This window comes from Musa acuminata, chromosome BXJ2-10 (genome assembly GCF_036884655.1).
Source record: "Musa acuminata AAA Group cultivar baxijiao chromosome BXJ2-10, Cavendish_Baxijiao_AAA, whole genome shotgun sequence".
In the NCBI taxonomy this organism is placed as follows: Eukaryota; Viridiplantae; Streptophyta; class Magnoliopsida; order Zingiberales; family Musaceae; genus Musa; species Musa acuminata.
The window spans coordinates 26,943,597-26,971,090 of record NC_088347.1 but is presented as its reverse complement, the minus strand read 5'-3'; the positions used below and the strand labels follow the sequence as shown (position 1 = coordinate 26,971,090).

The 27,494-nt window shown below is 39.7% G+C and overlaps 4 protein-coding genes across 10 annotated transcripts; all 4 read right to left on the bottom strand.

The window, feature by feature from the left end:
- Window positions 1–5: 5 nt before the first annotated feature.
- On the bottom strand, window positions 6–1,722 carry LOC135624848 (large ribosomal subunit protein eL34-like). The gene is made up of 4 exons (XM_065128867.1): window positions 1,564–1,722; window positions 1,292–1,371; window positions 396–505; window positions 6–299 (listed from the first exon to the last, which is right to left on the bottom strand). Exons 1-4 carry the CDS (start codon window positions 1,640–1,642, stop codon window positions 206–208), a joined length of 363 nt encoding a protein of 120 aa, XP_064984939.1. The 5' UTR covers window positions 1,643–1,722; the 3' UTR covers window positions 6–205.
- Window positions 1,723–2,228: 506 nt separating this feature from the next.
- LOC135624847 (large ribosomal subunit protein eL8y-like) lies at window positions 2,229–6,185 on the bottom strand. Its single transcript, XM_065128866.1, has 7 exons — window positions 6,074–6,185; window positions 5,766–5,813; window positions 5,441–5,642; window positions 3,108–3,277; window positions 2,819–2,947; window positions 2,620–2,712; window positions 2,229–2,533 (listed from the first exon to the last, which is right to left on the bottom strand). The coding sequence occupies exons 1-7, from the start codon at window positions 6,074–6,076 to the stop codon at window positions 2,402–2,404; spliced, it is 777 nt and encodes a 258-aa protein (XP_064984938.1). The 5' UTR covers window positions 6,077–6,185; the 3' UTR covers window positions 2,229–2,401.
- A 628-nt stretch (window positions 6,186–6,813) lies between these two features.
- On the bottom strand, window positions 6,814–17,568 carry LOC135624846 (probable sugar phosphate/phosphate translocator At1g06470). Of its 7 annotated transcripts, XR_010491800.1 has the most exons (13): window positions 16,832–17,567; window positions 16,555–16,724; window positions 15,197–15,282; window positions 15,042–15,091; window positions 14,423–14,490; window positions 11,729–11,829; window positions 11,528–11,540; window positions 11,059–11,243; window positions 10,850–10,936; window positions 9,774–9,868; window positions 8,789–8,945; window positions 7,217–7,372; window positions 6,814–7,142 (listed from the first exon to the last, which is right to left on the bottom strand). XR_010491800.1 is itself a non-coding variant. In XM_065128862.1 (12 exons), exons 1-11 carry the CDS (start codon window positions 17,308–17,310, stop codon window positions 8,825–8,827), a joined length of 1,455 nt encoding a protein of 484 aa, XP_064984934.1. In that variant the 5' UTR covers window positions 17,311–17,568; the 3' UTR covers window positions 6,814–7,341; window positions 8,789–8,824. The 7 variants fall into 7 exon arrangements, 5 of the variants coding, with proteins under 5 accessions (XP_064984934.1, XP_064984933.1, XP_064984935.1 ...); XM_065128862.1 differs by having other exon boundaries at window positions 6,814–7,341; window positions 16,832–17,568; XM_065128861.1 differs by having other exon boundaries at window positions 6,814–7,372.
- Window positions 17,569–19,037: 1,469 nt separating this feature from the next.
- On the bottom strand, window positions 19,038–21,776 carry LOC135625726 (probable alpha,alpha-trehalose-phosphate synthase [UDP-forming] 7). Its single transcript, XM_065130815.1, has 3 exons — window positions 19,849–21,776; window positions 19,408–19,681; window positions 19,038–19,334 (listed from the first exon to the last, which is right to left on the bottom strand). Exons 1-3 carry the CDS (start codon window positions 21,774–21,776, stop codon window positions 19,038–19,040), a joined length of 2,499 nt encoding a protein of 832 aa, XP_064986887.1.
- Between the last annotated feature and the right edge of the window lie 5,718 nt (window positions 21,777–27,494).

Genomic DNA, 27,494 nt, shown 5'->3' with positions numbered 1-27,494 from the left:
TGATGTATCGTAAAATACTACTGATTATAAATTCAAGAAAAAGTTAAACTGGTTCAAGCATGAAGTACAACCATAAATAGGCAAACAATGGAACAGACCATATTACCAAAAATTCTAGTGGACAGAACAATAGCACTTAATGAATCGGAACAAAATTTTCAAGATAAAACAAAACTCTTAAATATTTGAAGCCTGCTTTCATGCCTTAGCTCTTTGAGGCTTGCTTCTCTTTGGCCTTCTGGATCTTCAAAACCTTTTTGACAATCTTCTGTTCTTCGACCAAGAATGCCCGAATGATCCTACAAATCCAACAAAGAAATAACACAAATATGAGAAATAAGAAAGAACAATCATGATCAGCTCAGAGAGGCTTAGCTTAAGTGATGATCACCGACCTTTCCCTGACGGCGCTTCCAGATAACACCCCACCATAAGCACGGTTCACAGTCCTCTGGTTACGGGACAATCTAGATCTCTTATACTCAGCTGGTCTTAGGTGAGGAATCTGAAAAAACAAAACAACCAGTCATCCTTTGATAAAAGAGGAAGAAAAAAAATAACTTTGATCAACAGTACAAATGTAACACTTTGATTAACAAAAGGATAATGATTTAAACGAAACAAGAACTTCATCATCATACTCTGAACTTCCAAAAATATGCCATATGAAAGCATTTCACATTGCACCATTACACTTATGACATGACATTACACCATGTGAGCATCATAAAATACCACTAGCAATATCATAAAAAGAAAAACACCTCAAGATACAGGAAGAGAAAGAAATAAACAATATGCTTAGGTAATATACTTAAATATCAAAATTGTAATGTATGCTAAAGATCATGAAACAAAATAGGCATGCTGATTTTGTTCTTCGACAGATATGTCCCATTTTATGTTTGTTTATGCTGTTGTTCATTCATCTTCTCATTTTGGGTTATAGAATTACCAAAGGAAATGAAATGATATTTATAACTCATCCAAAGTCCAAGAATGTCCTGGTACAAAAATAAAATTAGAAAACATGTGAGAAATATTTGTCCATTACGAGGCAACAAACTAAGATATCCTGATGCAGACACAAAAGTAAGCACTTGGTATAAATATACACACAAACACAAGAAATGCTGGCATGGTACATTTCGACAATAAAAATACAGGCATTTGAACTACAATTATTTATGATTTAGCAGACAAAGAAAAACGATAATGAGTTGAGTGTCCGCGAGACTATGCCTCAGCACTAATTTAGTCAAGAGAGTTACAAAACAACGGAATTGCATACCCCTTGGATCCTCTTGCCAGTGACAGGGCATTTCGGCCCACTAGCTCGCTTGTTCGTGTACTGATACACAAGCCTCCCACCTACATTTCCGAATCAAAACGAGTTAACAAACCAGATCTTCCCGTAGATACTATCCATAAACCCTAGTCGCATATCATCAGGATCGAAGCCAAACATGATCATAGAAAACGAAAGACGACGATTTCACAACAGCCAACTAATAAGCAGCCCATCGACGAACCTAAAAGACGATAGCGAGACTGGATCTTTACCTGGGGTTTTGACGACCCTAGTCTGATTCGACTTGGTGGCATAGCTGTGCCTTTTCCTGTAGGTTAATCGCTGCACCATCTCGCCTCACGATCACTCTCCGCCGCCTTTTCTCTCAAGGTGAGGTGAAGGCGACCGAAACCCAGCAAAACCCACACCGCCGTTCGGAGAGGCCTATAAAAAGGAGCGGTCGCCCCTAAAAAATGACCTAGATCCGACGGTCTTCATTCATTAGATCCGACGGTAGGAAACTTGATAGAAATGTAAATAAATAAATGTACTTTCTTCACGACTGAGTTGACTTTCCATTGTTCGGAGGTTTAGTTATGCGTTGAGATCGATGAGAAGACCCCAAATTGGGGAAGTTGGATCGCTCCATATAACTCGATATCCTACACCACATAGAATGGGGTTATTATAGGAAATGACTCAGGTTAATGGGTCTATTAGGTGGGATATGTAGTGTATGATTTGTATGTAGAAATAAGAAAATGAGATCCTTATGTGCATGCAAGATTAATTAGACATGCTGTAAGGAATAGTGCACAGTGTCGTACATAATTTCTAGCTCAGGTTGAGAACCACAGAGGGGGGCAATATTCATGCATCCAAAATGGTCGACAAAATACGAGCAAAAGAAAGTCGTTGGATTTATGAAGAGTTTGAATTAGAAAAAGGAATTCCAAGTCGATAAAAGATGAATAAAAGTCCCAAGTAAACAAGCACATTATCCACCATCTAAAGATCCAGAATACTCTCCAGTGATTTCAGTCAAAGAATTTAAGCAAAAATTCCACAGGACGGAATCTGATAGCACCATGGACAACAACACGATGAGACCTAGGTCAGCCTCTGGGCAGCTTCCTTGGCTAGCAACTTCTCCTTGGCCTTACTTTTGGCCTGAGATTTGGAACCCATTATTCCACCACCCCACTTCCTCCTGATCTCATCAAACTTATCATTGAAGTTGGCCTGAAAGGAGAAGTAGAATCAGTATGGAAAACACACTACAAACAGCAAACAAATGAAGTTGCATGACTGTTGGGTCATCGATTCACCTTAATGGCCTCCAGAATCTTGCTGAATTCCAATTTGTCCTCGTTCTTCACGGTGGTCAGACACAGGACTGATGCGGTTTTCTTGTGTACGATCTAAAATAAATAATTTGAACGGATTAAATCTGTGTCAGCACATGAGAATGTGTTGGTTCGCTCTGAAGTTTTAGCAGAATTTCAACAGCAAAGGCAAGGCACCAACCGCTCCCAAACGGGCTTTCCCTTTGACGATACAGTAGGGGATCTCCATCTTCCTGCATAATGCAGGAAGCCAAACCACAAGCTCGATTGGGTCCACATCATGAGCGATGACCACCAACTGTGCCTTGTTCTACAAGCAGAGGCATCAAGAAGTGAAGTTCACACTCTCAACAAGTTCTAATTTCTTTTTCTACTATACTTGAACTTTGTTTATCTGGATGATTAGGTGAGGTAGACCAAATATAAATCTGCAACGGTAAATCCAACGGAGAAGGGAAAATAAAACAAACCTGCTCAATAAGATAGGTGACATGATTGAGCCCATACTTGACAACAATAGGCTTCTTAACTTCAACAGTCTTCCCTTCAGCCTCAGCTTGTGCCCTCTTCAGAAGCCTTTCCTTCTTTGCAGCTCGGTCTTCAGGCCTGTACTTGAGAAGCATCTTGAAGAGATTTGTAGCTGCAGAAAGATTTTAAAGACAGCCCCATCAGTAATATGTGATGATATATAGAGACCAGATATTGCAATCTTATTTAAGCATGAATCCTTGTGTTGCAACAATCAGATCTACCAGAAAGAAGTATCACAAGTCAAGAAACATGCCAAAGAAAAAAAATATGACACTCTAGGCTTAAATTATGTAAAAATAAATAAGCCCAACAATTCAAAGCATCTCCTTGTCCACAATGACAAATCAAAACAAAGACAAATGCATATGGTTCCTAACATTAGGATGTAGTAGATAATCAGAATAAGATTGAAATAGCAATAATTTGGGCATAAAATAAGTACAAGTTACAAATACCAAGGCCCACTATATAACTTTTCATCTCCTATTACACAAAAAAAACATAATCAGATAAGATATTTTTATTATACGACAACAGCAACAACCGTGTTATGCACCATAAAGTTCCCACTACTTGGGGTTGGGTAAACACATGTTACAACCATTTATTATTAAAAAATGTTTGTAATCTATTCCTAAAACTGAACCATCATACAAAAAATTTAATTAAAATCAGATCATGTTCTTTATTTGCCATAATATTTAACATCAGGATCCAACACCTCCGATTGCAGGAGAAATCTTCTTTTCCTCTTACATAGACCAGGTGTTGGCTAAAAAATGCCAAAATTGGTCAGTATTGTTGAGAAAATGGTGACAACCAACTGGAAATCATGTGGAACCATATTAAAAATTTATTGAAGCAATACAGGATCAGAAAAAAAACAACCAGAACTCAGAAGATGACAGGCCAACATGGTTAAAAGTTGCGTAAATCAATCTCAACAACTGCAATTATGAATACTGGCCAAACTGACTGGAAGCAACTGCTCTGGATTGGAATTCTGGATCCAATTGTGTCAAGCAGAATCCAACTGATCCCATCAAAATCTAAAATTTTAAAATAATATGCCACAAAATAAACATTGGCTTTACTCAAATCAGGGCACATCAAACAATACACAGGAACAGTAGCATGATATACCCCGTTAGTCTTATCAGTTGTTGCCCTTTTTTTTTTACTTACAATGTAAGTTCCCTTGAGAATCACTCAAAAAAAAAAACAGATGAATTGTGAATAGAAGTGTGCCAATTGGCCACCATCTTTAAAATTATTAAATGTCCTAGCATAATAAAAACATTTGTCATTTTTCACTCTCATATATAATTACAATAATAAATCATAACTATTATATCTCCATAGTAGAACTAGACTGACTCCAGATCAATTAAACTTAAACCATGTAAAAGTATTCGTACCTTGTTGCATCAATGAAGCACAGATCAGATGTTAATTTCATTGTGCAAATTTTTGAAAAGTTGGTTATACTCACACAATTCAGAATTAATAAATCCTGAAAAGGTATATTCTTACCTTTTCAAATAGATGTACTTTCAAGCTCAAAGCTGTCTCTCCTTCCTTCCATGATTACTCATTCCACCAAGCTAAGAAAGCCTGTGCTATTTATTGACACCCATAATGAACCTTCCTCCATGGTTGTCTAAATTGTAATTTACATGCTAGTTCTCAACCTTACAATTGTGTCTATTTTCAAATAAACCATATACCCAGAAAGATCTGATGCAGTTTTATTAAGTTGTTAAATAAATGATGCAGAATTGCAGGTAGCTCGATATAGATTATGTTAAAAAAGATAAAAGAATGATGCAGGAAGACAAATGTGAGTTTGCTAAATGAAACATATACATGGATAATTAAAATTCGAGAGTTGAGACAACATGTTGAAAGAACACCATTCCTGAACTAAAACAAAGCTTGATCAGCATATTCACAATGAACAACATCAAGCTGAGAGAAAAATACGGATGATGAAATAACACAGACTTGATTATCTCATAAATGCATAAGCAATTGTACCAATCAGCTGTCAAGAAAGCATCGATAGTGCTAACAACCAAAAAAAAAAAAACCACCTTCCTGTTTGGCAGCTCCTAAGTCAGTAATTAAGCAGGATAAAAACCAACCAACTGAAGATATATTTCTTCTTTTCTCTAACAAATGATGCCAAAAATGGTTTTATTAGCTAGATGATTCAACCAAGCAAGTTAAAACTGCAGAAAATGGAAGATAAAGAAGAGAGATTTTTAATCACCAAGGTTCTTGTCCAAAGTCCGAGTGAACTGGTTCAACGCCGGCGGGACCTTCAGCCGCTGCTTCAATATCCGCTTTTGCCTCTGAATCCGGACAACCTTTGGCCATTTCACGAACCGATGCAGATCCCTCTTCGGTGGCAATGCCCCTCCGATTCCAAATTGCTTCGGGCGCTTCTCGAACAAAGGGTTCACGACTTTCTCCTGAAATACAAACACCAGCAATCGGTAATAGGAAACAATTACTCGAGGGAAGACATGAACAAAAAAAAACAAAATGCAAAATTTTACTAGAAATATATACAAGAATAAGAAGAATGACATTACCGGCTTCTTCTTGGCCGGAACGGGTGCCTTCCCACCTTTTTTTGGGGCCTGGAAGACGAAACTCCACGCGTGAAATGGTTAACAAATAACTAAAGAAGGCAAAACAAGTAAGATCGGAAACACAACACTCCAAAAATCTCAGATTCTTCATAAAAGGAGGACTTTTGCAGCATGACCGGAGGAAAAGAAGAGACATCGACGGCTAGTTCGTGATCCAACAACGTAGAACTATGAATTATTTGCAGACATGGAAGCTAAAAAAATCGAATTCTCGGAAGGAGATGGCGCCGAGAGAGAGATAAGCGTACCATTTCGTCTCTCCCGAGTTAGGGTTTGGAGACAGGGAGACGGCGCGGAAGAACTGGAGCGGCGAAGGGCGGCCCTTGGAGAAGAGGCTTATTTATATACACACTACGCACCCGAGCATGGAGGTAATAGGGTTTTATGGCACCTGCCTTTCGCGTGCGCCGTCCCACGTCATCAGTATAACGCCCTGTATGATAATTAAATAAAAACCGAAGCTGCGGTATTAAACCCCTTTATCATCAGCGTGCAATGTCAAACATGGATAAGTAGGCATATACATGGGTTTGACACGTCGCAGTTTAATTGTCTTTACCATCAAATTAGGCTTCTATAATTTGACAGATTAGGAGCTTTCTCTCCCGATGTTCTATCTAGTGAGGAGGCATTCGTCAAACATCCTGGGCCCAATCGACAGACCATAACTCGTTCGTGAATCAATCAGATACTCATTAGAAAATTTATATTACAGGTAACAAGATAATATATTCTAAAATATATTGTAAATTCTTTCATACATAATTAAACATGGAGGAAAAGGCTAGACAAAAATATTAAATGAGTTGTATGATGCATTTATAATTTTTAGACTGTTCTTCAAAAGGATCTATATATATATATATATATATATATATATATATATATATATATATATATATATATATATATATATATATATATATATATATATATATATACACAACAAATCCCTGTATGGGATGTCGGAAAGGAGAACAAAGGCACGTTTTTCTTTGAGTTTTTATCTAATAAATAAGTGAAAAACATATTTCCTTATAATAAAAAGTAAATAAATACTGATCTTCCTCAATGTTTTCCTAAAAATATTCAACCCTAGAGAACTAAAAAGAACTTGCATGACATTTTTGGTCCATCAATCTATCCTAATAAGAATTTTTCTACAGTAAGAAGCAGTCTCCCACACATAAACCGGCGAAAGCAGACTTTCCTTTTGCTTGATGACCCCATGTTGCGTGGTTGTTTCTTCAACTTGCTGTTGCTTGGGATGTAGGTACTCGAAAAAAGAGACGATACCACGATATAAAGCTTCTTGCTCTAAAAGAGTTGAACAAAGATAAGAAGGCACCAAATGGCATGATAATATGTTAGAAGAAGAAGACGATTCAAACCGATCAACAGCACGGGAGTTCCATATGCTGTCTACGACTTCCATGGTGCAAACACAATTTGATGAGACAATCAGCAAACCTGCAGTCCGGCACATCCTAAAGAACCTGGAAGAGCATGGATGCCTCTGGACACCAAGTTTTGAGGATAATCATTATCTGGCAGATGGAACAGATTATAGCAAAACTTGAATCAGGTGAACCATCACCAAATCCTTAAGTCAAAAATGTGACTTTCCAAACGAAGTTAGGTACTTAACAAATAAAGTATTTTAATTATGGTGGACAAGTTGATCAAAACAAACGACTGTACTTGGCAATGAAATGTATAAATCAAAAGATACATGGTAACAAAATTCAGAAGTTCTAGCAAAAGATGATATAATATAAGATTAGTGGCAATCCTTCCGTTACAAATGATACTATCAATGAGAACTCCAGTTAGCTAGATAGTCCAGACGCTCAACTATGGCAACCTGGCATGAGATAGCACCATAAATAATAGTAGCAGTTCAATTAACAGCAGGTTGTATTATGATGTTATTTTAATTTTTTTTATCAGGTGGGAAGTGAAAACTTTTGTAACATCAAAATGACATTCGGTATTGGCCTACAATGAATCACTGAGCACAAATTTCTGATGTGGTGACAGCAAAAACAATTCAGCAAGGAGTTGTCCAAAATCCATTCAGGTGATAAAAATTGGTCATTGTGCATCATGTTCAGCATATCATAATCATATATAGCCCAAAGTGATTTGCTCTTTTCTAAGAATCGATCAAGCAACATATTTTATTCAATCATACGAAATGCTATATACTGATCGACGAAGAATGGTCTAATTACCAGTGTTATAAAGTGCAAATAACATTTTAGATCATAATGAATATTGAACATTGGTATAGGTTTCTCACAAATTATATTGACTATGGTGCACAGCCAAAATGATTATAGCTTCAGAACACTTACCCCATCATTGTATCTTTGTATATGCACCTACATGGGAGCAAGTTTAGACGATTGCAAACTACTTCCTAAAAGATATAAATATACTTTAAAAATCTTGAAAGAAAGATCTTTAGGATGAAGATGACACTGGGAAGGGGAAATAGATGCATTGCATTCTACACAGGTAAGATCATATGGCATAAAAATTGATATAAATGCTATTAGCATTTAGGTCATACTTCTTTTTGGTGTGGAATTAGTGAATATTCTGGTGTCAAGCAGTATGAGTTCCATCTAAACTTCAATTGATGGATAGATAGGAACAGGAAAATCAAAGTTAGTCAAGAGCAGGTTTCAGGTCTGCCTCGGTGTCTCTATGTAGATATCCTCGGCCCAGAAGAAAAAGGTAAAAATCTGTTCTTTTGCCCCCCAATATAATTGTTACATGTAGCAGAAATAAAGGTACAATTACATACAATTTAATGCAAGTAAAGATCCACAGATGCTACAGGGAAAGGAAGCCTAAAAAATGAATCAAACAAATTAATGAACCGCATAAAGAAATGGTTAACCTGAAACTCAAGCATGAAAAAAATTGCTGCTTTAGATACGTGCAAAGGTCCTCACCAGTTTCAAATTGGATATCTGATTGTACTGTGTGATTCAATTTTCATCATGTAGAAGTTCCATGTCATCAAGGATGACATATTTTGCTGCTCCCCTGGGACTTGGAGATATGGTTTCTTCATTTTCCCTTGGCTGACCCTTCTTCAGTTTTTCATATCTGAAATATCAAGGTAGTGATAAATTAAAGATAAAACAATTTAATGGATTCAAACTTGATGTAAGTTTTTACGACAAATTAAGATGCATAAAGTCCATGTGACTGACTTAAGAGTAGTCTATTTAGTATTTCGCACATTGAAGGAATCTGCTGGGATTTTCTCTTCCTTATGGAAATGAAGTGTTAATGCTACTATGATGAGAGTATCTATGAGTTTGAACCAGTGCCAAAAGTTCTTACAATTTGATAGAAATGATTCTTTTAATTAGTTACACATTAACTTCTTTTAGGGTAACTGGGGCAAAGCCCCATTTCACATTGAGGTTTCAGCAGCCCATAATTAGTATCCTGATCCTTCAAGCTCAAGCAATAACAGCAACACAGGCATCCATACTTAGCAGTGATGCTTTAGGACCAATTGTTGGTTCACTTGGGTTTAATATCAAGATAAATGATTCTCATATATGATACTGATCCACCTTCGAGTATTACATATACCCAATAACTGTATTTGGTAGTCACTAAATTCATGGGCTTAAAGGATGATATAGTAGTTAGCATTAGTAAAAATTTATATATACACATAGAATTGGAGAGCTAGAAAGACTACAATTATCTCAAAAATGAATGACAATAGTAGTCAGAGTTTCAGATTTAGGTTTGGGAATGCTAAGCAGGAAAAGAATGAATAAAGCATATCCAAATTCAGCTAATAATCATCATGAACATAGATGATTGCACTAATTATTATGAACTAGCACTATGAATTATAAGCAACATTAAAAAAATGCATATTTCCACAAACCAAAAAATAAGTTGTTTACTTACTTATAGCAGTTGAATAAACTGACACCGGTAATGATTATAAGAAGTCCAATCCCCTTTATCAATGTAAACTGGTCATGGAAGTAAAACACCGCGACCTGGACAGATTTTCTAAAATCAATAATTGTTTTTAGTTTAATTAAACAACATCATTTATATTCTTATAACTAACAAAGTCTTGTAAGCTACATATAAGCAAAATCAGAAGCCAAATGAGAATATTGGAAAAATGTTAGTTAATTGAGAAAAGGCATGCAATGTTGGCTAGCAAAGAAAGTCACTGAAGTGACCTAGGACGTTGGAACAAAGAAACCTGAAAAAGATGGGTATACCTGCTTGAGTGCTATGCTATTATAAGGCCAGCAGCATTTCTTGATAAACCATATAAGTTGGGCACTTAAATCTTATAATGTTTTTTCTTCTCTAGTACATCAGTAAAATATGACTAACAAAACTTCTAAATAACTGAACTTCTACATGATAGTGAAAGCAAAGTAAAACTAAAGTTTAGATGGATAATTAGATGATACAAAATCATGACATAAGTTTCAAATGAGAGAAACACAAGTATGAAAAACTAATGTAAGCATAAAAAGTAGAAAACAACTCTTGAGAGTTAAAGATCAGGATGGTACACATTAACTGATACTTATCAGCCCCACTAAAGATTGGCACCGACCTACATGGCCCATGACCAGCCATTATTTATTATTTCTCAGTGATATTAGGTGATACATGTTAATATACCACCTTGTATTTCATTGTCGTACCAGTCAGACCAGTTGCCAAAATCGGCTCCTTGCTTTCCACTATTTCTTTTCAGGAATTCTAATTTAAAAATTTTCATTGTTAATGATAGCCACTTTATTGTGAACACTATTTGCTACTTGTTTCATTATATCTTCCCCATAGAGTGAAGAATAATAGCCAATTTATTGTCATCATGATTTCCTACTCTATATAGCAGAAGGCAAGTAGAAAGGTAAAATAGAAAGGAAAACTTATAACAAATATGCTAATATACTGACAGACTTACAAAATTAAACAATACTAGCAGTATTTTAAGGATCTATTCTCACCATAATAGTAACAGCTTCCTTGACAACACCAGCTATAGAAACAGTTACAGCACTGGTTGCTGAAACAAGAATATATTCAGTTAATACCTGCAAGTTACAACATTTAACTGCTTTTACTTTTGTTCATAATGAGTAGTCATGCTAATAAGATAATTTCAAGATACCATCACTGAGAATAACACAGCTGATGAGGGATATTCAACACATACCATAAAGAAAGCCAATGCTCCTCCAGTAAGCATTAAGAGACAGCTGAGCATAACATGCCATGGACTATCAAAGTATGCATTTGTGTCAAGATCATGCCAAGGATCCATCACTAGGGAGAGGACTAAAGTTGCTACAGCCATGGTAGGAGTAACATAACTCATCAGAGTGATTGGATTCTTTAGACCTATAGAAGACCAAAATAACCACATGAACTTTATTGATCTAAACAAGGGTTTTTCAAAGTATCAACTCTGTAACAGCTATAATTTTGCTATGGTCAACTCAACAAAAGACAGTTCAGTCAAAATAAAACCCAATATGATTAGGCACAATCCAAAGGGAGTGTGCTCGTGAAAGCATTCTACGGCAGGCAAACAAGATCCATGGTGAGTGCATGGTTTATAGCATTCTATATTGTTCTAGTAGGTCTCTTAGAATCATTTAAAAGAAGCAGGCTAGGTTACTTACCATAAGCTTCTTTCTTCATGATGAGTTCAGAAATGGCATGCAAAAAATGTGATGTATGTTAGAATAAGAGAAGAAAAGCAGCTGCATTTAGCCTAAAAAAGATCATTAGTAATTCTGGAACTTTAACTGTGTTTTTAAAGTCAAAATTTACAATAGATGAAGAAGCTTATATCATTTTGAAGAAAGTATTCATATACACACCTGCAAAAGAATCTGAGTCATGGACCAGCGGAAACCACTCATAACAGCAGCAAACATAACAAAGACAAATCCCCAAAAATCAAACTGTGTATCCTTGGCAACTGGAAACAATCATATTAGTCAATCACATTATAGAGCTTGATAACATCAAATGACATAAACACCACTTCGTTTTACCATATCTGATATACATTTAAGTGGAATTAAAGATAGCTTATAAATCTAAAAGTAACTTGAGAAGATGGTTTACCAGGAGCAGATCACAGGCACTAAATGGGGTCAAATAGTAATTTGAGTATAGATGTCTATAGGGTCTCTTTCATGTCACAACTGAAATCCACAGATCAGAACATTCCATTTAGAGGCAGATAGACATCATTACAATGGAATCACATGAAATGACCAAGTCTTGTTTAAGAAATTTGTTGGATGGGTAAGAATAACTAAAACAGTGAACAGAGAATCTATGAGTATTAATGCCCATAGTTTTGTCACTGTCATGAATAATCTAGCTTTCCATGTCTAATAAGGATTATGTCTGAATATGGTGCTATCAACATTTGATCCATCCTAGGATGAACATGATCACTATTTGACCCCAGCAGCATACTCTTTTTCAAATAAATGGTTTCTCTGTAGTTGCACAAACTTAATTCTTTGTACTCACAGCCATATCTTGTGTATCAAACGGTAGTCTAGGCGCTTTTATTGATCTTCTAAACATGAACCCTCGCCACTATGACCTGTATATCAATCAGTGATCTAGGCTCATTTCTTGGTCTTCTAATATATAACTCTGTAAAGTAGGATACGTGGATCTAATCAAAGGGGTCGATACCATCATAATCTGACACGTGGCTAATCTCAGGAAGAGATCCATCAGAAAAGAACTCAAAAGGATAAAGTCACACTAATTCCATCCAACCTAAGGATAAATTTGCAAGCTGAAAATCTGTTTTGATCCTGAATTCATGAGGTAAGTCATAACATACAAGGATGAAGTTGGCTTCAGTGATGTTATGAATCCAAATGGTATAGGCATTTACGAGTCAGAAACAAACAAGTCGAAGTGTCAAACTATAAATAATTGATGGAGGTGGATTAAAGATTCATGAAAGTAGGTATATCACTCTTGGGAAATATTTTCAGCAGCAAGTACTCATATATGTCAATACTCCAGAGCTGTTTATGTTGGACTCTTAAGTCTTCATACGACACTAAACCAATTATAAAGTCTACTGGCCCTATTCTCATGCAAGAAGCTAAGCCGCCAGAGTTTCCTAACCCAACTTGTAACCTATATAAAGTGGTATCTCTTTTGAATGCAAAGCTACATTTCTTGACCTTTTATGGAGAGTGCCCAGTATATTAACTGTCCTGAATCAAGAAAGGAAAACAAGAGCAATAGAGTGTATTAATTTTAGCACGATGTTGTCTCTGGACTCAAATCACAAGCTTTGGGCTGGTAAAAGCTGCCATTCAACAATTTAAGCTCTAGGGGATCTAGGGAAAAAAAAAAAGAGAATAGGTAGTGTAGGTTGATTACACAATCTTTCTAGGTATATAGCATAGTTTTTATACATGATAGAATAACCAAGTATAGCAAACCACTTATTTACCCTGTCTTTTTCAAAACCTTTCTTATCATTATCTTTTTAAAATATTTAAAAAATGCTTTAGCATGGTTGACTTGATGCATGAAGTAATCAAGTGTAATTGCTGATTTTAAATGACAAAGCTAAAAAAAGAAAGGAAAATGGCTCTGCCTTCTCAATATGAAATAGCAATGATAGCTACTCCTTAGTAATTGAAGTATGGAATTTGAGGATCAATTATCAAAATCCAAGCTAAATGTACAGTTATATGCTTGGTGACATCTACAGAGTTCAACAGATATTGATCTTCATATAAAGATCTTAAAACCTATAGAACACAGTGAAATCAAAAGGTGTATAACTATTTGAATTTCGAATAGTAAGGAATAATGTATGCATCAGCAATGAAATAACATTAGGTTGTATCTTTCTGTATTTCTGAGGTCATATTTCGATATTATTCAGTGAGCAATGTTCCAAACATTGCTTAAACATTAACATTATGTTTAAGCAATGAAATAACATTATGGAGCCACATATAACTATGTTGCTGCTTACAGTCTGCACAAGAATGAAAATGCATCTGGAGAATTATTGACATTACATGAATTACAAATCATTCCATAAGTTATGCTTTCATTTTTTTTGGCAAAGGGTAAGTGACGAAGAGTCCAGGACCTTGCGATAAACTGTCAAGGTCTTTACCAGCTTCGCTGACACCTTCTTTTGACTACAATTTATAGCTATATTGGTTTGACTTCTCATATTTGTCATACTTATATATATAGTTTTGGCCTTCAACAATGAGATATCATACATTTCTTTAACAATCAACAAACTTTGGAGTCTGGACAACATAGGGATTCAAAATGTGATTAACTGAATAACGATTTAGCAAATTTTTTCTTGATATAGCATTACGGAAGAATGCATAAACAACCATGTTGGATAATTATATGCACCGCTAACACTAGTGAATTACATATTTGCAGAAACCTGTTGAGTATATAAGCTCTTCTCATCTTTGCAATTAAAAAAGAACTCAGATAATAACTAATTTTCTGACAAAAGATGATGATGACATTAAAGTTAAATATACCTGTTAACAGAACTCCAAAGGAAATGATCAATATGATGCCCAAAAGCTTGTAACTAGGAGTCTCCAACCTTAAGTAAATGGAATATTTAGAATGATATTAAGCAAGTATGCGGTAAAAAAGGGTCAGCAACACATAAATGTCATTATAGTAGGTGAATGCCATCATACTTATAGAAAAAAACTTTGTTACATATCAAGATAAAGCCATAGAATATTGTATGTATCTAATCTTACACCAAAAATACAAAGAAAAAGATTTGTCAATCTTAATTTTTTTAAAAAATATTTTACTTGTTTCTGATTCTAGGACCACAATATGTCATCATGAGGCTTTTCTATAATTGGACTTAAGTTGATGACTAGTATCTCATATGCATCACTGGAACCTGTAAAGTCAACCTGCACTCCATTTCTTGGAATAAGTTAAATGTACAAAATATTTCTGGACAAATGGTATTAGCTTCTTGATTACAAAAGTCATATAGCTACATTTTTTGAAGTGAGAAATAAAAATTCTAAAAATTACATTTATGCATCGCATATGCACAAATATTGATATAGTAACAGAGAAAAGGGGGACCAAGAAACTACTCAAGTATTATAGAATATTAAGAATTACCTAAATGCAAAAGCAAACAGTAGAAGAAAAACTGGAGAGGCAGATTTACACTGCATGATATCATCACAAGCAGAACAATGTCAAAATCTCAGGAGCTCTAGAAGCCTGTATCAGAAAACAATAGAATCGACAAGGTTCTCTGGGAAGAAACAGACCATTGTGGCAAATGTCACGGATACGAAAACAAGAGAAGCATTGCTCAAGTTTATGTCAAGAGCAGTTCCAAGAGCTGTTGGCACAACTGCAGAAAAATAACCCTTATCCATCATTAGTACACAATTTTCCAAAATGAATAATCCTTGTCTAGCATTAGTACACAGAATTTTCTAAAATGAAGATGTAGCTCAGCATGCCCAGTCAGGCATGCATGGTTAAATGAGTTATGTAGCCCTACAGTAACCATAAAGGAAAGGATCTACTAGTCACTATAATTATTCTATTATTAAATTATCATCTAATATTAATTCTATTAATATACTTGTCTTTTATTTCTCAACATTGCCCTTTTGTTAATTTATATCCTTCCTACATTACGCAACAACAATAACAAGATTTTGTTTCAAGTTCTAACCAACTCAGATGATTTCCCTCGATGAAGCACTACTTATGATTATATTGCTTTGATAATTGGTATTGTAATATTAACTTTTCTAAACAAGTTTTCTTTGATCTTCTACCTTTCCATACAATAGTAGTATGAAGCAAGGTCTGTAGTACCAAAGCGTACCACCCCATACCGGGCGGTATATACCGGTCTGACAGGTTATCGGTATGCGGACCGTTCGGTACCGCTACAGTACTACAGTACTATACTGTAGCATTGCTACAGTATAAAATAAAAAAAAAATTATTCGGTACATCCTGATGTACCGCCCGGTACACCGGTACCATACCGTACCGAGCCCGGGTCGAAACGCCGATACGGTACGATACAGCGAACCTTGATATGAAGTTCTAAGTAACACATGACGAGATTCTATCTTTAACAAAGTCTAGGAGTTCATTTATTGCTAGTGCAAACAGTGATTGGAAACTCATTTAACTTGTTAACTTCTATCGTTATGTTGCTACTCCATTATACAACCTCGTGCAAACTCATTTAACTCGTTAACTACTGCAATATAATAAACTCAGTTAACTATGATTGAACAAGTACATGAGACATTTCACAGAATTTTAAATTCTAGAAGCAAAAGCCCTTGAATTTGCCAATAAATTGGAGGAAGTTGTTTACAAAGTCCCAGTTCAATTGAAATTAATTGAGATGATCTGTAGAATAAACTCTTACATGGGTACACATAGTGAATCATTATTGGTGGCCCCTAAATTCCTTGTTAACCCACCGAATCATAAATAACTTCTGCTAGGCAAGAGTTAGATTCCAAACATCACTACGAGATTTGTACAAGTATTTCCAATTCAAAGTTCTCACAAGGGTGACTTGTATCAACCTCTCTCTAGAAAAGTAAAGCTTCACTGACAGGATAAAAGAAATTAATGGTGAGACAGCTACCTCTAATGAAGTAATCCTTCCATGTCATTGTAATGCCAACATCAGCTCCCCGAGACTGGATGCACCCAACAATTTTTGATAAAACAGCTTGAAGTGTGAAATGAAATGCATTCATCAATAATGGTGCTGGAAACTTCCCTAATTTATGACCTAATAGCGTCTTATTGTACCTATATCGAGAGAAACAAACCAAAAATAAACTATACATGATCAGCAATCACAATCAATTATGGCTGTCATATAAAGAACGTGCAACTCGAAATATCTAAACACTCACAATGTCAAGCAAGTGCTGAATGTGTACCAGACCAAAATATAAAACAATGTCTTGAGCACAACGACCTTGGAAACGGAGCTCTCCGCAGCCCTTTCTACTTCTTCGAGCTTCAACATCGACTGGGTTGTGTGCAGACCGTTCACCACGTCGAATGGAACGTACTTTTTACCAATCGAGTTGCCTTCGGCACCAGGGACGGCACTCCTCTGGCGAAAGTAGGGAGATCTCTGCCTCTCCGGCTCGGTGGCGGCATCCCTGCCCAATCCTTCCCCACGGATCAATGACGACTCGACGTTCTCGGCCTCTTCTGATGTGCCGCCAATGCAAAAATCATCGACCGAGCAGCTCGGCCGCTCGGCGCCGTGCGAAATAGATGGGTCCTCGGGGAACCGCTGCTCCTCACGCATGGTCCGATCCTCATCGACCTTCGTTCCCGCTGCCTCGGTGTCCTTCTGCGCAGCATGATCGCTCTCGGCCATCGATCTCGAACCCTTCAAATCTCCTGGGGTTCGAAAGAAACCGATCGAAGAAAGTGGGTCGAAGCAAGAAACGGACCCGACGAGATCGGTTCTTGGATCTCGATCACCGCAAGAAGAGGCGAACGAGACCGAAGAGGTTGTTGGCGAAATGTCCTTGGGACTGGATCCAGGGGATGGATCCACGGATGTCGGAGAACGAGAAAGGAAGAAGGAAAACGAGTGTTCAAGATGCCTGAAATGGGACCCACGACCCCTGCTCTTCCCTGCATGCTTTTAAGGCATGGCAAGCATAGGTGCTCTCCAATTCGTGCAAGATGGCTTGATGCGTTAGTGAATGGTTGGCATTCAAGATGAGGGACTGATGGACGGCTGAGATTTAATAAATCCTCCAGTTTCCTGTACGAATCGGCGAGGCATCGAATCCGAGCATTTGTTTTCAAGGTCCTGATGTTGAATTTGGATGTATCACTTTTAGGTGCGTTTGGAGATGATCATCAGAGAAGTCAAGCATTCCACGCTGTCAGCGTGTCTCTTATTTTTTGCAGTACGTACTGGAATTAATACAATGGAGTATCAAAGTTAGAAGAGGCGTCAGAGCATTAGAGCGTGCCAACATTAATTCTCCAAGTAGAAGGTGTCAAATTCATTATGTGCTAGGTAGAAGGTGTCAGATTCATGATGTCAAATATATGACATGCATGAGCGCATCGAGATATATCGACTTGTTTGCATATAAGTGTCGAGTGAGAGATGTGTGAGGTTATTAAACAGTGTCTACTTGAATTGCTTATGTTGTCTTACGAGTGATGTGCGAAGACACGATCCATGTCTGTATGAACCACACACATATAGCATTTTAAATACATGAGACATACGAGGGTGTCATGACATGTAAATTTTAGTAGCTTATATATGGAGGTGTCAAGCATACTAAACTAACAAAAGCATTGAGACATATGAACTTAAACCATTTGTGTGGGGAGTACTAGATGCATGAGACATAGGGGATTATTTTGGTGATTTAATTTGAAACGACAGTATAAGTAGTGTTAGATGCATGGAGATACATGAGGATATTAGAATACACAAACTATAAATAATTGTATAAGATTATTGGATATGTGAGAGCATCATAGTATGTTTGACCTTAATTATACTCAGAGAGATGTCTGATGTAAGAGATATATAAGAGTATCAAAGTGTGCTAACTTTAAGCTATAAACGATATAACAATTGTACTCACAGTGAGTACAGTATGTCGTTGGTTTCATCTATTGTCATCCATTCATTTTGTCCGGGCCACCTAATAAAGATCACTCTGTAAGTCAGCATATACATATATTAAGGTGATTTGTTGGCCTTTGCTATGGAATGAAGTTCTAAGGGGAAAATAATAAAAAATTTATATAAAATAACGAAAGTGTAGTTCTTTTACACCTAAAATATATAGTGTTGATATACTTGATCGTATATTTTTCTTACATCTAAAATATTAATACTGTGTTAATATAAAAAGTAAAGGTTTTAACTATCTGGTGCTAATACAAATTTGATTAAATATTTTGTAAGTCGAAGATCCCTCTTGCTCCTCGACGCCACGCGCATATAACATGTGTCCAGAATCGAAGCAATCATGGGAAGCGGAGACAGCATACGAATTGATTGTTCGGGTCCAGCAAATCACTCTCAACCTATCCCTGATGACATGTCCAACTTCACTGCAGATATCATCCGTGCGGGCGGTGGAATATCGGTCCCACGGCATTTTTAAGAGCTACAAGCAAACCTTTGACCTCCTCCATGTTTTCCAGATAATACCTGGCCCTGCTGGGCTTCCCGGCAACCTTGCAGGTGAACACGGTGGCGCGGGAAGCAACGACATCCTCGTGCTTTTTGGAGGCGAAAAGTTCGAACATTTCCTCGTCCGAGGAGTCATCACCGACGCACAGCACAAAGTCCGCTCGTCGACGGTGGTCTGCCATTGCCGAGAGGATCTTCTTGGCAGATGAGCCTTTGTTAACACCCTGTGAGAACGCAGATGAAACAACGTAACAGGCATGGGTCAGTTCTCTTGTCGTAAACGCACGCATAACATACCTTCGGATAGACTTCCACTGAACGGTCTCCGGTCTTGACGGCTACCGGCTCGTTCATCAGCAGATCCTTTAAATGGTCCGCCATCTCGTTTGTCTGCTCAGATGCATAGATCGTGTCCGAATGTCGGCACTGCCACACAAGTGCACTGTCTTTGATCTCCATTATGGAATGGTTCGTGGCCCGGGTGTACCATTTCATCACTGGCCGAGCGATACGGACCCAATCAAGGTCGTCGCCGTCATCTGCAGTTATCCATTCATTTTTTCCGGGCCACCTAAAAGTAAAGATCGAAATGTTTCAGGGTTTACGACCGTGTCACTAATGTAGTTCCACCTGTTAAGTGATTGTTTCTTCCTACTGAGAATGAGGATTCATGAGATCCACAGAGGCTGTATCAGCACATACACAACATCGATAAACTCTTGATGGACAGGATTATACCTCATGTAGTAGCCATGTTCGGCAGCGATCCCAAGACCTCTGCACGCCCCAAAATACGTTTGTAATTCCTTCTTTGTTCTTCCACTGACGATGAAGACCGTGTTCTTGGGCATAGCACACAGGGCGTTCAGGGTTTCTATCACCCATGTTTGTGGTGTGTCCAACACGGATTCCAGAGTCCCATCATAGTCCAACAGCAAGACCCTGGTCGCAGTGTTCATGTAAGCCATGGTAACCCTTTGTTTCTGGAGCTCTGTGAAGCTCTCTTTATGTACCGTCACGATCGAACCATCCATTCTCACGCTGTTGTTGAGGTGGTCCTCGGTGCAGCTCCTCAGATCCTCGGCAAAGCTCCTGGACCAGTAGGCCACATCGTGGTTTTCGATGAAGGTCTGGTGCTTCTCATGCTGTTCCTGCTGCTCCTCCTCGCTCATGTCGATTGCTTTGCCCAACGCTTCCGCTGTGTCGTCGATGTTCAGTGGGTTGACCGTGGTCGCCCTGCTTAGCGCCTGCGAGCACCCCATGAACTCCGATAGGACAAGCCTGCTCTTCTTCGGTGCGGAAGGGGTTGAGGGGTCGGCCTGACGCGAAACAACGTACTCGTAGGGGATAAGATTTGCTCCGCACCTCATGGCCGTGATCACAAGGCAGTCGGCGAGCATGTAGTGTGCGGCCTTGACTTCTGAGCTCATCGCCGGTCTTTTTAACACTATCGGCTTGTAAAGATCCGAACCGAACACGCTGTTTATTCTCTCGCAGTTAGCGCGGATATCCTGGAGGAGCAAGGTGCTGCGCTCGTCTTCGGGGTCCATTCCGGTGATCACCTGGACCAGGACGATACGGCCCCGGTAGTGGGCATGCCTCTGGAGAAGCCGCTCGACGGCAAGCAGCTTGAGATTGATGGAACTGAAGACGTCCAAATCGTCCATGCCGAGGAGAACGATATTGCCACTGAATCGGTCGCGGAGACGAGAAAGATCTTCTTGGACAGGTGTGGACTGGGCGGCGGAGTAGTAGTTTGACATCTGGAAGCGGGCCATGCCAGGGAAGAGAACGTGGATCCCGATGGTGCGGCCGAGGTGGTTGACGCCGAGAAAGCCGTCGGGGGACGGAGAGCGGCGGGTGCACTGGCGGAGCCCGAGGGCGCGGTGGCAGCAGGCAAGGAAGTGGCGGGCCTGGTCCAGCGCGTGGAAGCCGAGCAGGTCGCAGCAGAGAAGAGACCGGAGGATTCGGACGGCGAGGGGAAGGGGAAGGAAGAAGTCCGGGGAGGGAAAGGGAGCATGGAGGGAGAAGCCGAGGCGGACGTACGGGCGGCGGCAACGGAGGACAGAGGGAAGGAGGAAGAGATGGTAGTCCTGCACCCAGACGAGGTCCTCTCCAGAGGTGAGGGTTCTGGCGACCACGTCCGCAAAGAGGGCCGTGGCTTGGTACCAGGCCGTGGTGGTGCCAAGGTCGTAGCAGGGTTCGTCTATGGTGAAAGGGAGAACGGAATGGAGGGCGCGGTTGAGGTATTTGTTGCAGACGCAGGAGACCATAGACTCTGTTTGTGACGGGATGAAGACAGGAAAGAAGAGGAAGTCATGGAGGCGGAGGCCCTGGGTGGTGAGGTTGGTACGTAGGTTCTGAGGAAGATCGGTGGCGCAAGGGAGGGTGCCTACCAAGACGAGTTCTGCGCTGGCCGGTGAGCTCTCGGTGAGGTGGGCGATGGGAGAGTCCTCGTCCTCGTTAAAGATCCACCCCCCGGGGGCCGAGGGGTCCTTGGTGGCGCGGACTGGAAGTTGGTTCATCACCATGATCAGCCGCGCTTTCGGCCGTTGCACCGAACCCGACTCGGAGTCCGTGGCGGTGTTAAACCGTCGTTCCTGCTCGCCCAGCTTCGCCATCGCCGCCATCAGCGATGGTGCCGCCCTCGATTGCTCGTTCCCCATTGCCGATGGCAGCTTCGTTCCTGTCACGCAGCAAGGAGAATTAGAGCTCTACGTCAGGAGTGGCATGGAAACTAGTCCTAAGCCTACGCTTTCATCGAATTCTTTCCTCCATGTCCATCGCATTCTATCGCGCGCACGCATCATTCAAACACTAAAGACTCAGTCCATCAGCGGAGCCATGAGAATTCCAACTCCACCATAGAAAGAGAAGTTAAGGCTATATCTCATGAGAATTCCAACTCAACAGCTTCCATCGATCAAGAACGACTCGATCGAACTAAAAAGAATCCAAAGATGAGAAGCCAAGAAGCTTCCGATCAAAGAAAGAATCCGGAGACGAACATTCATGGGGGGAAGGGATCATCAAACCTCGATCGAAGACGACGAATTTTTGCTTGGAAACGCAAGAGATTTCTCGGAAGTCGTTGCTCTCACCGCCACGGCCGAGACTCTGCTCCCCAACCGACCCAAGAAAGCATAAAAGAAACAGGACGAAGTGAACTGAGGAAGAAATGGAGTCGTGTTGTTCGGTTTTATGACTTCCTTCGGTTACTGCCGTTACAGAGACCAGAAAAAGGGAGCGAGGAAGAGAGGTGCGGCAGTTAATTCAGCTCACATGCAGTTAGATGTGGTTGGAATATTAGCCGCGTAGCCGAATACTCTCAACAACGAGCACAGCGGTCAGTTAATTCCGCACACAGTGGCCCTCGTCAGCAAAAATGCCACTTAGGTTGACTGAACCACCACCCCATTAGCTTCTGTTATGTTTAGAATTATGGATTGTAAGTCTAATTACCAACTGTGGTAGTAGCTTAATTATCATTAAATTCAGTTGTCATGAACTATCAAGGCGTGGAACGAGTTTAGCCAGGAAGCCACTTAAACCGGGTTGGTAACAGGAAATTGGACCAACCCTCGATATGGACCAGCCCAACCCGCTTGCAATGAAGAATAACTACGAAGGGAATGTAACTGCGCTACGTGAAAGAATATTTTCATACGTGCTGCAGGTTTTGTTTGTATTTACTTTTATTGGATGACTGTGATGAAATGGACAATCGCCATCCTGATGTGAGTTAGTGGTAGTAATACCAGCATCAGTACACGATGTAAAACTCGAGTAAGATAATGTAGAGATAGATTTATATTGCCGTCAATGATTAATTATCAACTCGAGTGGGTGCAACCACAATATTATCAGATTGGCTCAAGTGTCATTAATTAACTTTCGGAAAAATAAGTAACTAAATAATATGTAGAACTTGAAATAAAACCCTAGAAAGTCGAAAAATATCAAAATTGATCTAAGCAAATTGAGTTCAATTAATGTAAGTGGAATACAGTTATCAAACCTATTCTCAACAATTAGGATTTTTCTTACGAGAATATTTAACGATATTACTATTTATAATTTTATTTTTTTTAAATATTTATATTTTTTAAATAGATATACATATTTTCTTCTTCTCCTCTTCTTCTTTTTGTTGAAAGATGATATCGAGCGGTATCGATGAACAACGTTGATAGCAAGTGTCGGTATAGTCCGTGATAAGAATGCTAGCAAAGAACACAGGCGATGACAGTGTCAATAGGTTAGCATAGCGAAGGGTTGTGGGGAAGAAGGAAAAAAAAAGAAAGAAAACAATGGATAATCAATAGTAAAAAGGTGATCTGAATAGTAAGCTTCCTATTATGTATGTATATGCAGGTTTAGCTTTAGCTTCTCACCTTCCAATGTGGATTTCTGTCCCGTGATGAGGCCCCTCTTCAACTGTACAAAAAGTGGGCTTTCCATTCCATCAATTGCAAGTGATAAGAAAGTATTCCGATCTCCTTTATCTGTGACACCAACTTTAAAAAGAAGATGGAAGCAAAAAAGACAAAGAAAGGAGAAAGAACTCCATTAACTTGCTGCTGGAGGATGACGAAAGAACAGCCATGTAAACTTGGTTTAATTAACTTGCATCAAGGAAGAAGAATTAAGATCGCTTATAGCAAAGATAAGATCAAAAACGTATACATAAGTCAACGTGAAGACCTTTGTTTATGCGCGCTACTCCTCTGGAATGTTGTATCAGAAGTCAATTGGTCTCATCCAATATGTGCAGCGGTCGAGCAGAGCTATCACACCATGCACTCCATTATTCCATGCAACTTTGAGGACGTAGTTTTCGGAGCTCGGTCTTTGTCCACAAAAGTTCGGTGAGTTTTGGATTCTTCCACGCAACAACAATGTTCTTATCATGATCTCCCAGTAGATAAGTTCAGTGGTTTCGGCACACCGCCTTATTTGACAGTCTCTCTACGTTGGACCCCTGGAAACGCCATGAGCTGAGCAGCTTGTGATTTCTCGGCTCCTTCACCACTTGTTTTGTAGTGGAAGATCTGAGAGTCAGATATGTGTGAGTAGTGATGATGTGGACCAGTTGTTTGGATGGGCGATTGATGGAGGACGGGTTATCTTGCAGGCGTAAAGCATGGGGAGTCGGCGTCGGCGTCGACGTCGTTGGCGGAGCAGTATGGTGAGATGCGAGCAGCTGCGTCAGCCGCGGAGACTTGTGCATCCGTCGGTCCATGTCGATGGATGACAGAACAACTTTATTCCCTTTATTCTCTCTCCGTCTTCCTTTCCAAGGATAGAGATCTGGTCCCGCGTTGATCGAGAACATGCGTGAGAAACAATTATTCCTTTATCCAACACAACCCCCCTCTGTAGCAGCACAAGATCACAGAGTTGCAGCTCTCAGTCAGAACAAGAAAAACCATGTCTTCCTCGAAGAAGAAGAAGAAGAAGAAGAAGAAGAAGAAGAAGAAGAAGAGGCCCTGAACGAAATGACCGGGATTGATCGCCTGTTCTTGCACACACGGCGATCTTTCTCCAAAGTCAATATTCCATGGGTGAAGCCCACCTTTTTGAGTGGGTTGGTTCATCAGATCAACATCACGAATGCCCACTTGACCACTTCTCCAGTCGACGCTGTCCCAAATGAAATGCCCATGACAGATCAGAGTTTTTCGTCGCCATGCCAGTTCCGTAAATTCCTTTCGTATGGTAATCAATGCAGGTTTGGCCAAGTGGATCTGTGTCATGCTGACCTCGAATTCGGAAGTATGTGTATGATTAAACCAGTTTAGAATTGCTTGCAGATCATAAAGATTCCTAGTATCCCACATTAGCAATTAATCTACCACAAGAAGACCCATCGAACATAGTGGTTGGGACTGTCAAGTGAATACACTCAAAATCTTGTCCTTGAACTTATCAAAGTCAATCTCCCTCCTCGTATTTAAATCTCCTCCACCTACAAGCCCATCACCGCCTGCAAATGGTTTCAAGTCCCTGTAGGGTGCTACCACCACCCATGACATGGCTACCAAACCTGTCCACCCTCTGGCATTCTCCACCAAACTGGTGTTGGCCCTTCTCCTCCTCGTTACCATCGGGGCGTCCTCAGCAAGGCCACACCCGCCCTCGGTATCCCTCGAAGAAGCTCTCGAGGCCGCAACGAGCTCAACATTAGCCACCAAGGAGTCGAAGGCCTTCCGTGTGCTCATGAGCAAGCGCATCCCTCCTTCCGGTCCCAGCAACAGAGGACACAGCGACCCGCGCTCCACTCGGCATCTGCTGCGCCTGCGCTCCGGCCATGATCGCGTCTGAAGAGAGCGACAGACAGATATATATATATATATATATATATATATATATATATATATGCCGACAGAATAATTTTCGATTATTTTCCTGTTAATGTAAGGTTTTAGCTATCCTGTATTAATGCGGCTGTCGAATACTTGTCTTCTTCCTCGCCATGGTGATTTTTTCTTGGCGGAGAGATTTGTGGTTCCATGTACACATTGGGTTTTGCAATCAATACATGTTTCATCATTGCTTTAATCGCGTCTATAGTAGCCTGGAATTCACCGTAGATCAGGTACTATCTGTTCTCCTGCAGCATGTCTTTTGATTGAGATCATAGCCGATGAAACTATGAGCAAATTACTTACCCGATGAAAAGATTTTTCGTCGGTACATTTGTTCTAAAGCAGTTGAATTTGGATCCTCGGAAGAACAAAATGGATACCGTATAGATCGATGAGATGACTGTGGCCACTTTCCTCGTGAAGATCTTTTAGGAATCCAATCATCCATTACCCAAACTCGAATACGAAGAAGACAACCATAATTCTATTTTAAATCTCATGAGATTTAAGAACATTCACATGGCCTTTTCTATCCAATCATCCATTTCATTTATTTAGGTCTTAAGATGTAAAGCGTGAAGATGATAGAGAAAAGTCCAACGAGGCGAGGATAAATGTGCGCGACAACAATTGTTGCCTTTGTTGAACAACCACACACAAACTCTATTGCCATGGCCATCATACGACTAATGGAGGACTCATCTGACTCATGATCTCCTTCTTTACACATACATAAGAGAATTATCTTCTAAAGCATGTATCATTTGATCTCATGCATAAAAGCTGTGCTTTATCAGAGGGAGCAGATCAATTATAATGATTCCAAGAACACCTCGCTAAGAGAAGTATATAGCCTCCTATGATAGCAACTAGTTCATATGTAAGTTCGCAGTTATATGCATTGATAGCTTGAAGTTTTGGGAAATCCCCACCGCTGCAATAGACAGTTCATTCAAGGGGATAACAAAGAAAGAAACAAAGACAAACTAAGCTTTGTTTTCCTCTTTTGCTTTATGGTGCACAAAGCACTACGCATAGCACAGTGAGTATCACAAACAAGGCTTTTGAGGTGGATCGTGATTGATGATCGACTGCTACCTGAAATGATGACGAGGCTGAATTATACGACATCTTATTATCGTATCAACCGCATGATTTTTCACAAACATGTTTTTTTTCTGAGGCACACTTTTTCCATCACTCATGATCTCCATATTTTCAGATTTCTACTTATTTATTCAAAAAATAAAAAGAAATTTGCGAAGGTAAGGAACAAATAAGCCCAAAACTATATAGAATGCACCCAAAAAGTACTCATGAGATGATGAAGAACTTTGACTCATACACTAATCAAATCTATCAATATGAGGTTAATTAAATCAAATCAGGATGGTCTTCTCTAAAGAATGACTAACCATAATTAATTCTCATCAAAGGATTTGACTTCTGGTCCGACCAACGTCATCCACGTTGACTCAAACCATATCACTGCTCCATGCTCGATCCGAAGTAGAATACCTTCCCGATTCTGTGCCAATATACTTACTTGCTCGTAAAGCACAAAGATAACTGCATCCCCTTGGAATTCTCTTGCATCCTTAGTCAACCACGAACCTGCCAGGAAAAGGGAACGCCGACCAACTTACACGAGTCCGACACAGACCTTGCACGCAGGGAGTGGGAAACGTGTGCGAGTTAGGGAGAGGTAGACAAAGGGTTGTGATCGAAGCGAAGGGTGGTCGGCGCGTTTGACTGCAGAATTCGCATGCTTTACGCTCCCCGTGTCCCCGTCTTGGTCGACGAAGCCGGTGCTCGAGAACTTGACTTGCAGCATCTCCTCCTTTGTTTCTTGGGGTGACATTTGGACGTGCATTACGTTCGGCGACAGGGCTTCCGTATTCAATGCGGCCAACATTGTGGACTCGGCCAGCCTGCATTTTGGTGGATCGCCGCGTGTCACGAGACCCGAGTGCAGACATGACCAGCTTCAAGCTTCTTAGCACCATCACATGTCTC

Coding starts and splice junctions, on each gene's coding strand:
- LOC135625726 (XM_065130815.1), bottom strand. CDS start 21,776: ATGGGGAACGAGCAATCGAGGGCGGCACCATCGCTGATGGCGGCGATG. Junction 19,682..19,848: donor GAACATGGCTACTACATGAG/GTATAATCCTGT, acceptor CTTTACTTTTAG/GTGGCCCGGAAAAAATGAAT. Junction 19,335..19,407: donor CAGTGGAAGTCTATCCGAAG/GTATGTTATGCG, acceptor GCGTTCTCACAG/GGTGTTAACAAAGGCTCATC.
- LOC135624848 (XM_065128867.1), bottom strand. CDS start 1,642: ATGGTGCAGCGATTAACCTACAGGAAAAGGCACAGCTATGCCACCAAG. Junction 1,372..1,563: donor TAGGGTCGTCAAAACCCCAG/GTAAAGATCCAG, acceptor TCGGAAATGTAG/GTGGGAGGCTTGTGTATCAG. Junction 300..395: donor GGAAGCGCCGTCAGGGAAAG/GTCGGTGATCAT, acceptor TTGGATTTGTAG/GATCATTCGGGCATTCTTGG.
- LOC135624846 (XM_065128862.1), bottom strand. CDS start 17,310: ATGGCCGAGAGCGATCATGCTGCGCAGAAGGACACCGAGGCAGCGGGA. Junction 14,491..15,041: donor CTGTTTGCTTTTGCATTTAG/GTAATTCTTAAT, acceptor CATTTACTTAAG/GTTGGAGACTCCTAGTTACA. Junction 11,830..14,422: donor CTTTGGAGTTCTGTTAACAG/GTATATTTAACT, acceptor GATTGTTTCCAG/TTGCCAAGGATACACAGTTT.
- LOC135624847 (XM_065128866.1), bottom strand. Junction 3,278..5,440: donor GACTTTGGACAAGAACCTTG/GTGATTAAAAAT, acceptor ATCTTTCTGCAG/CTACAAATCTCTTCAAGATG. Junction 2,534..2,619: donor AGATTCTGGAGGCCATTAAG/GTGAATCGATGA, acceptor TTCTCCTTTCAG/GCCAACTTCAATGATAAGTT.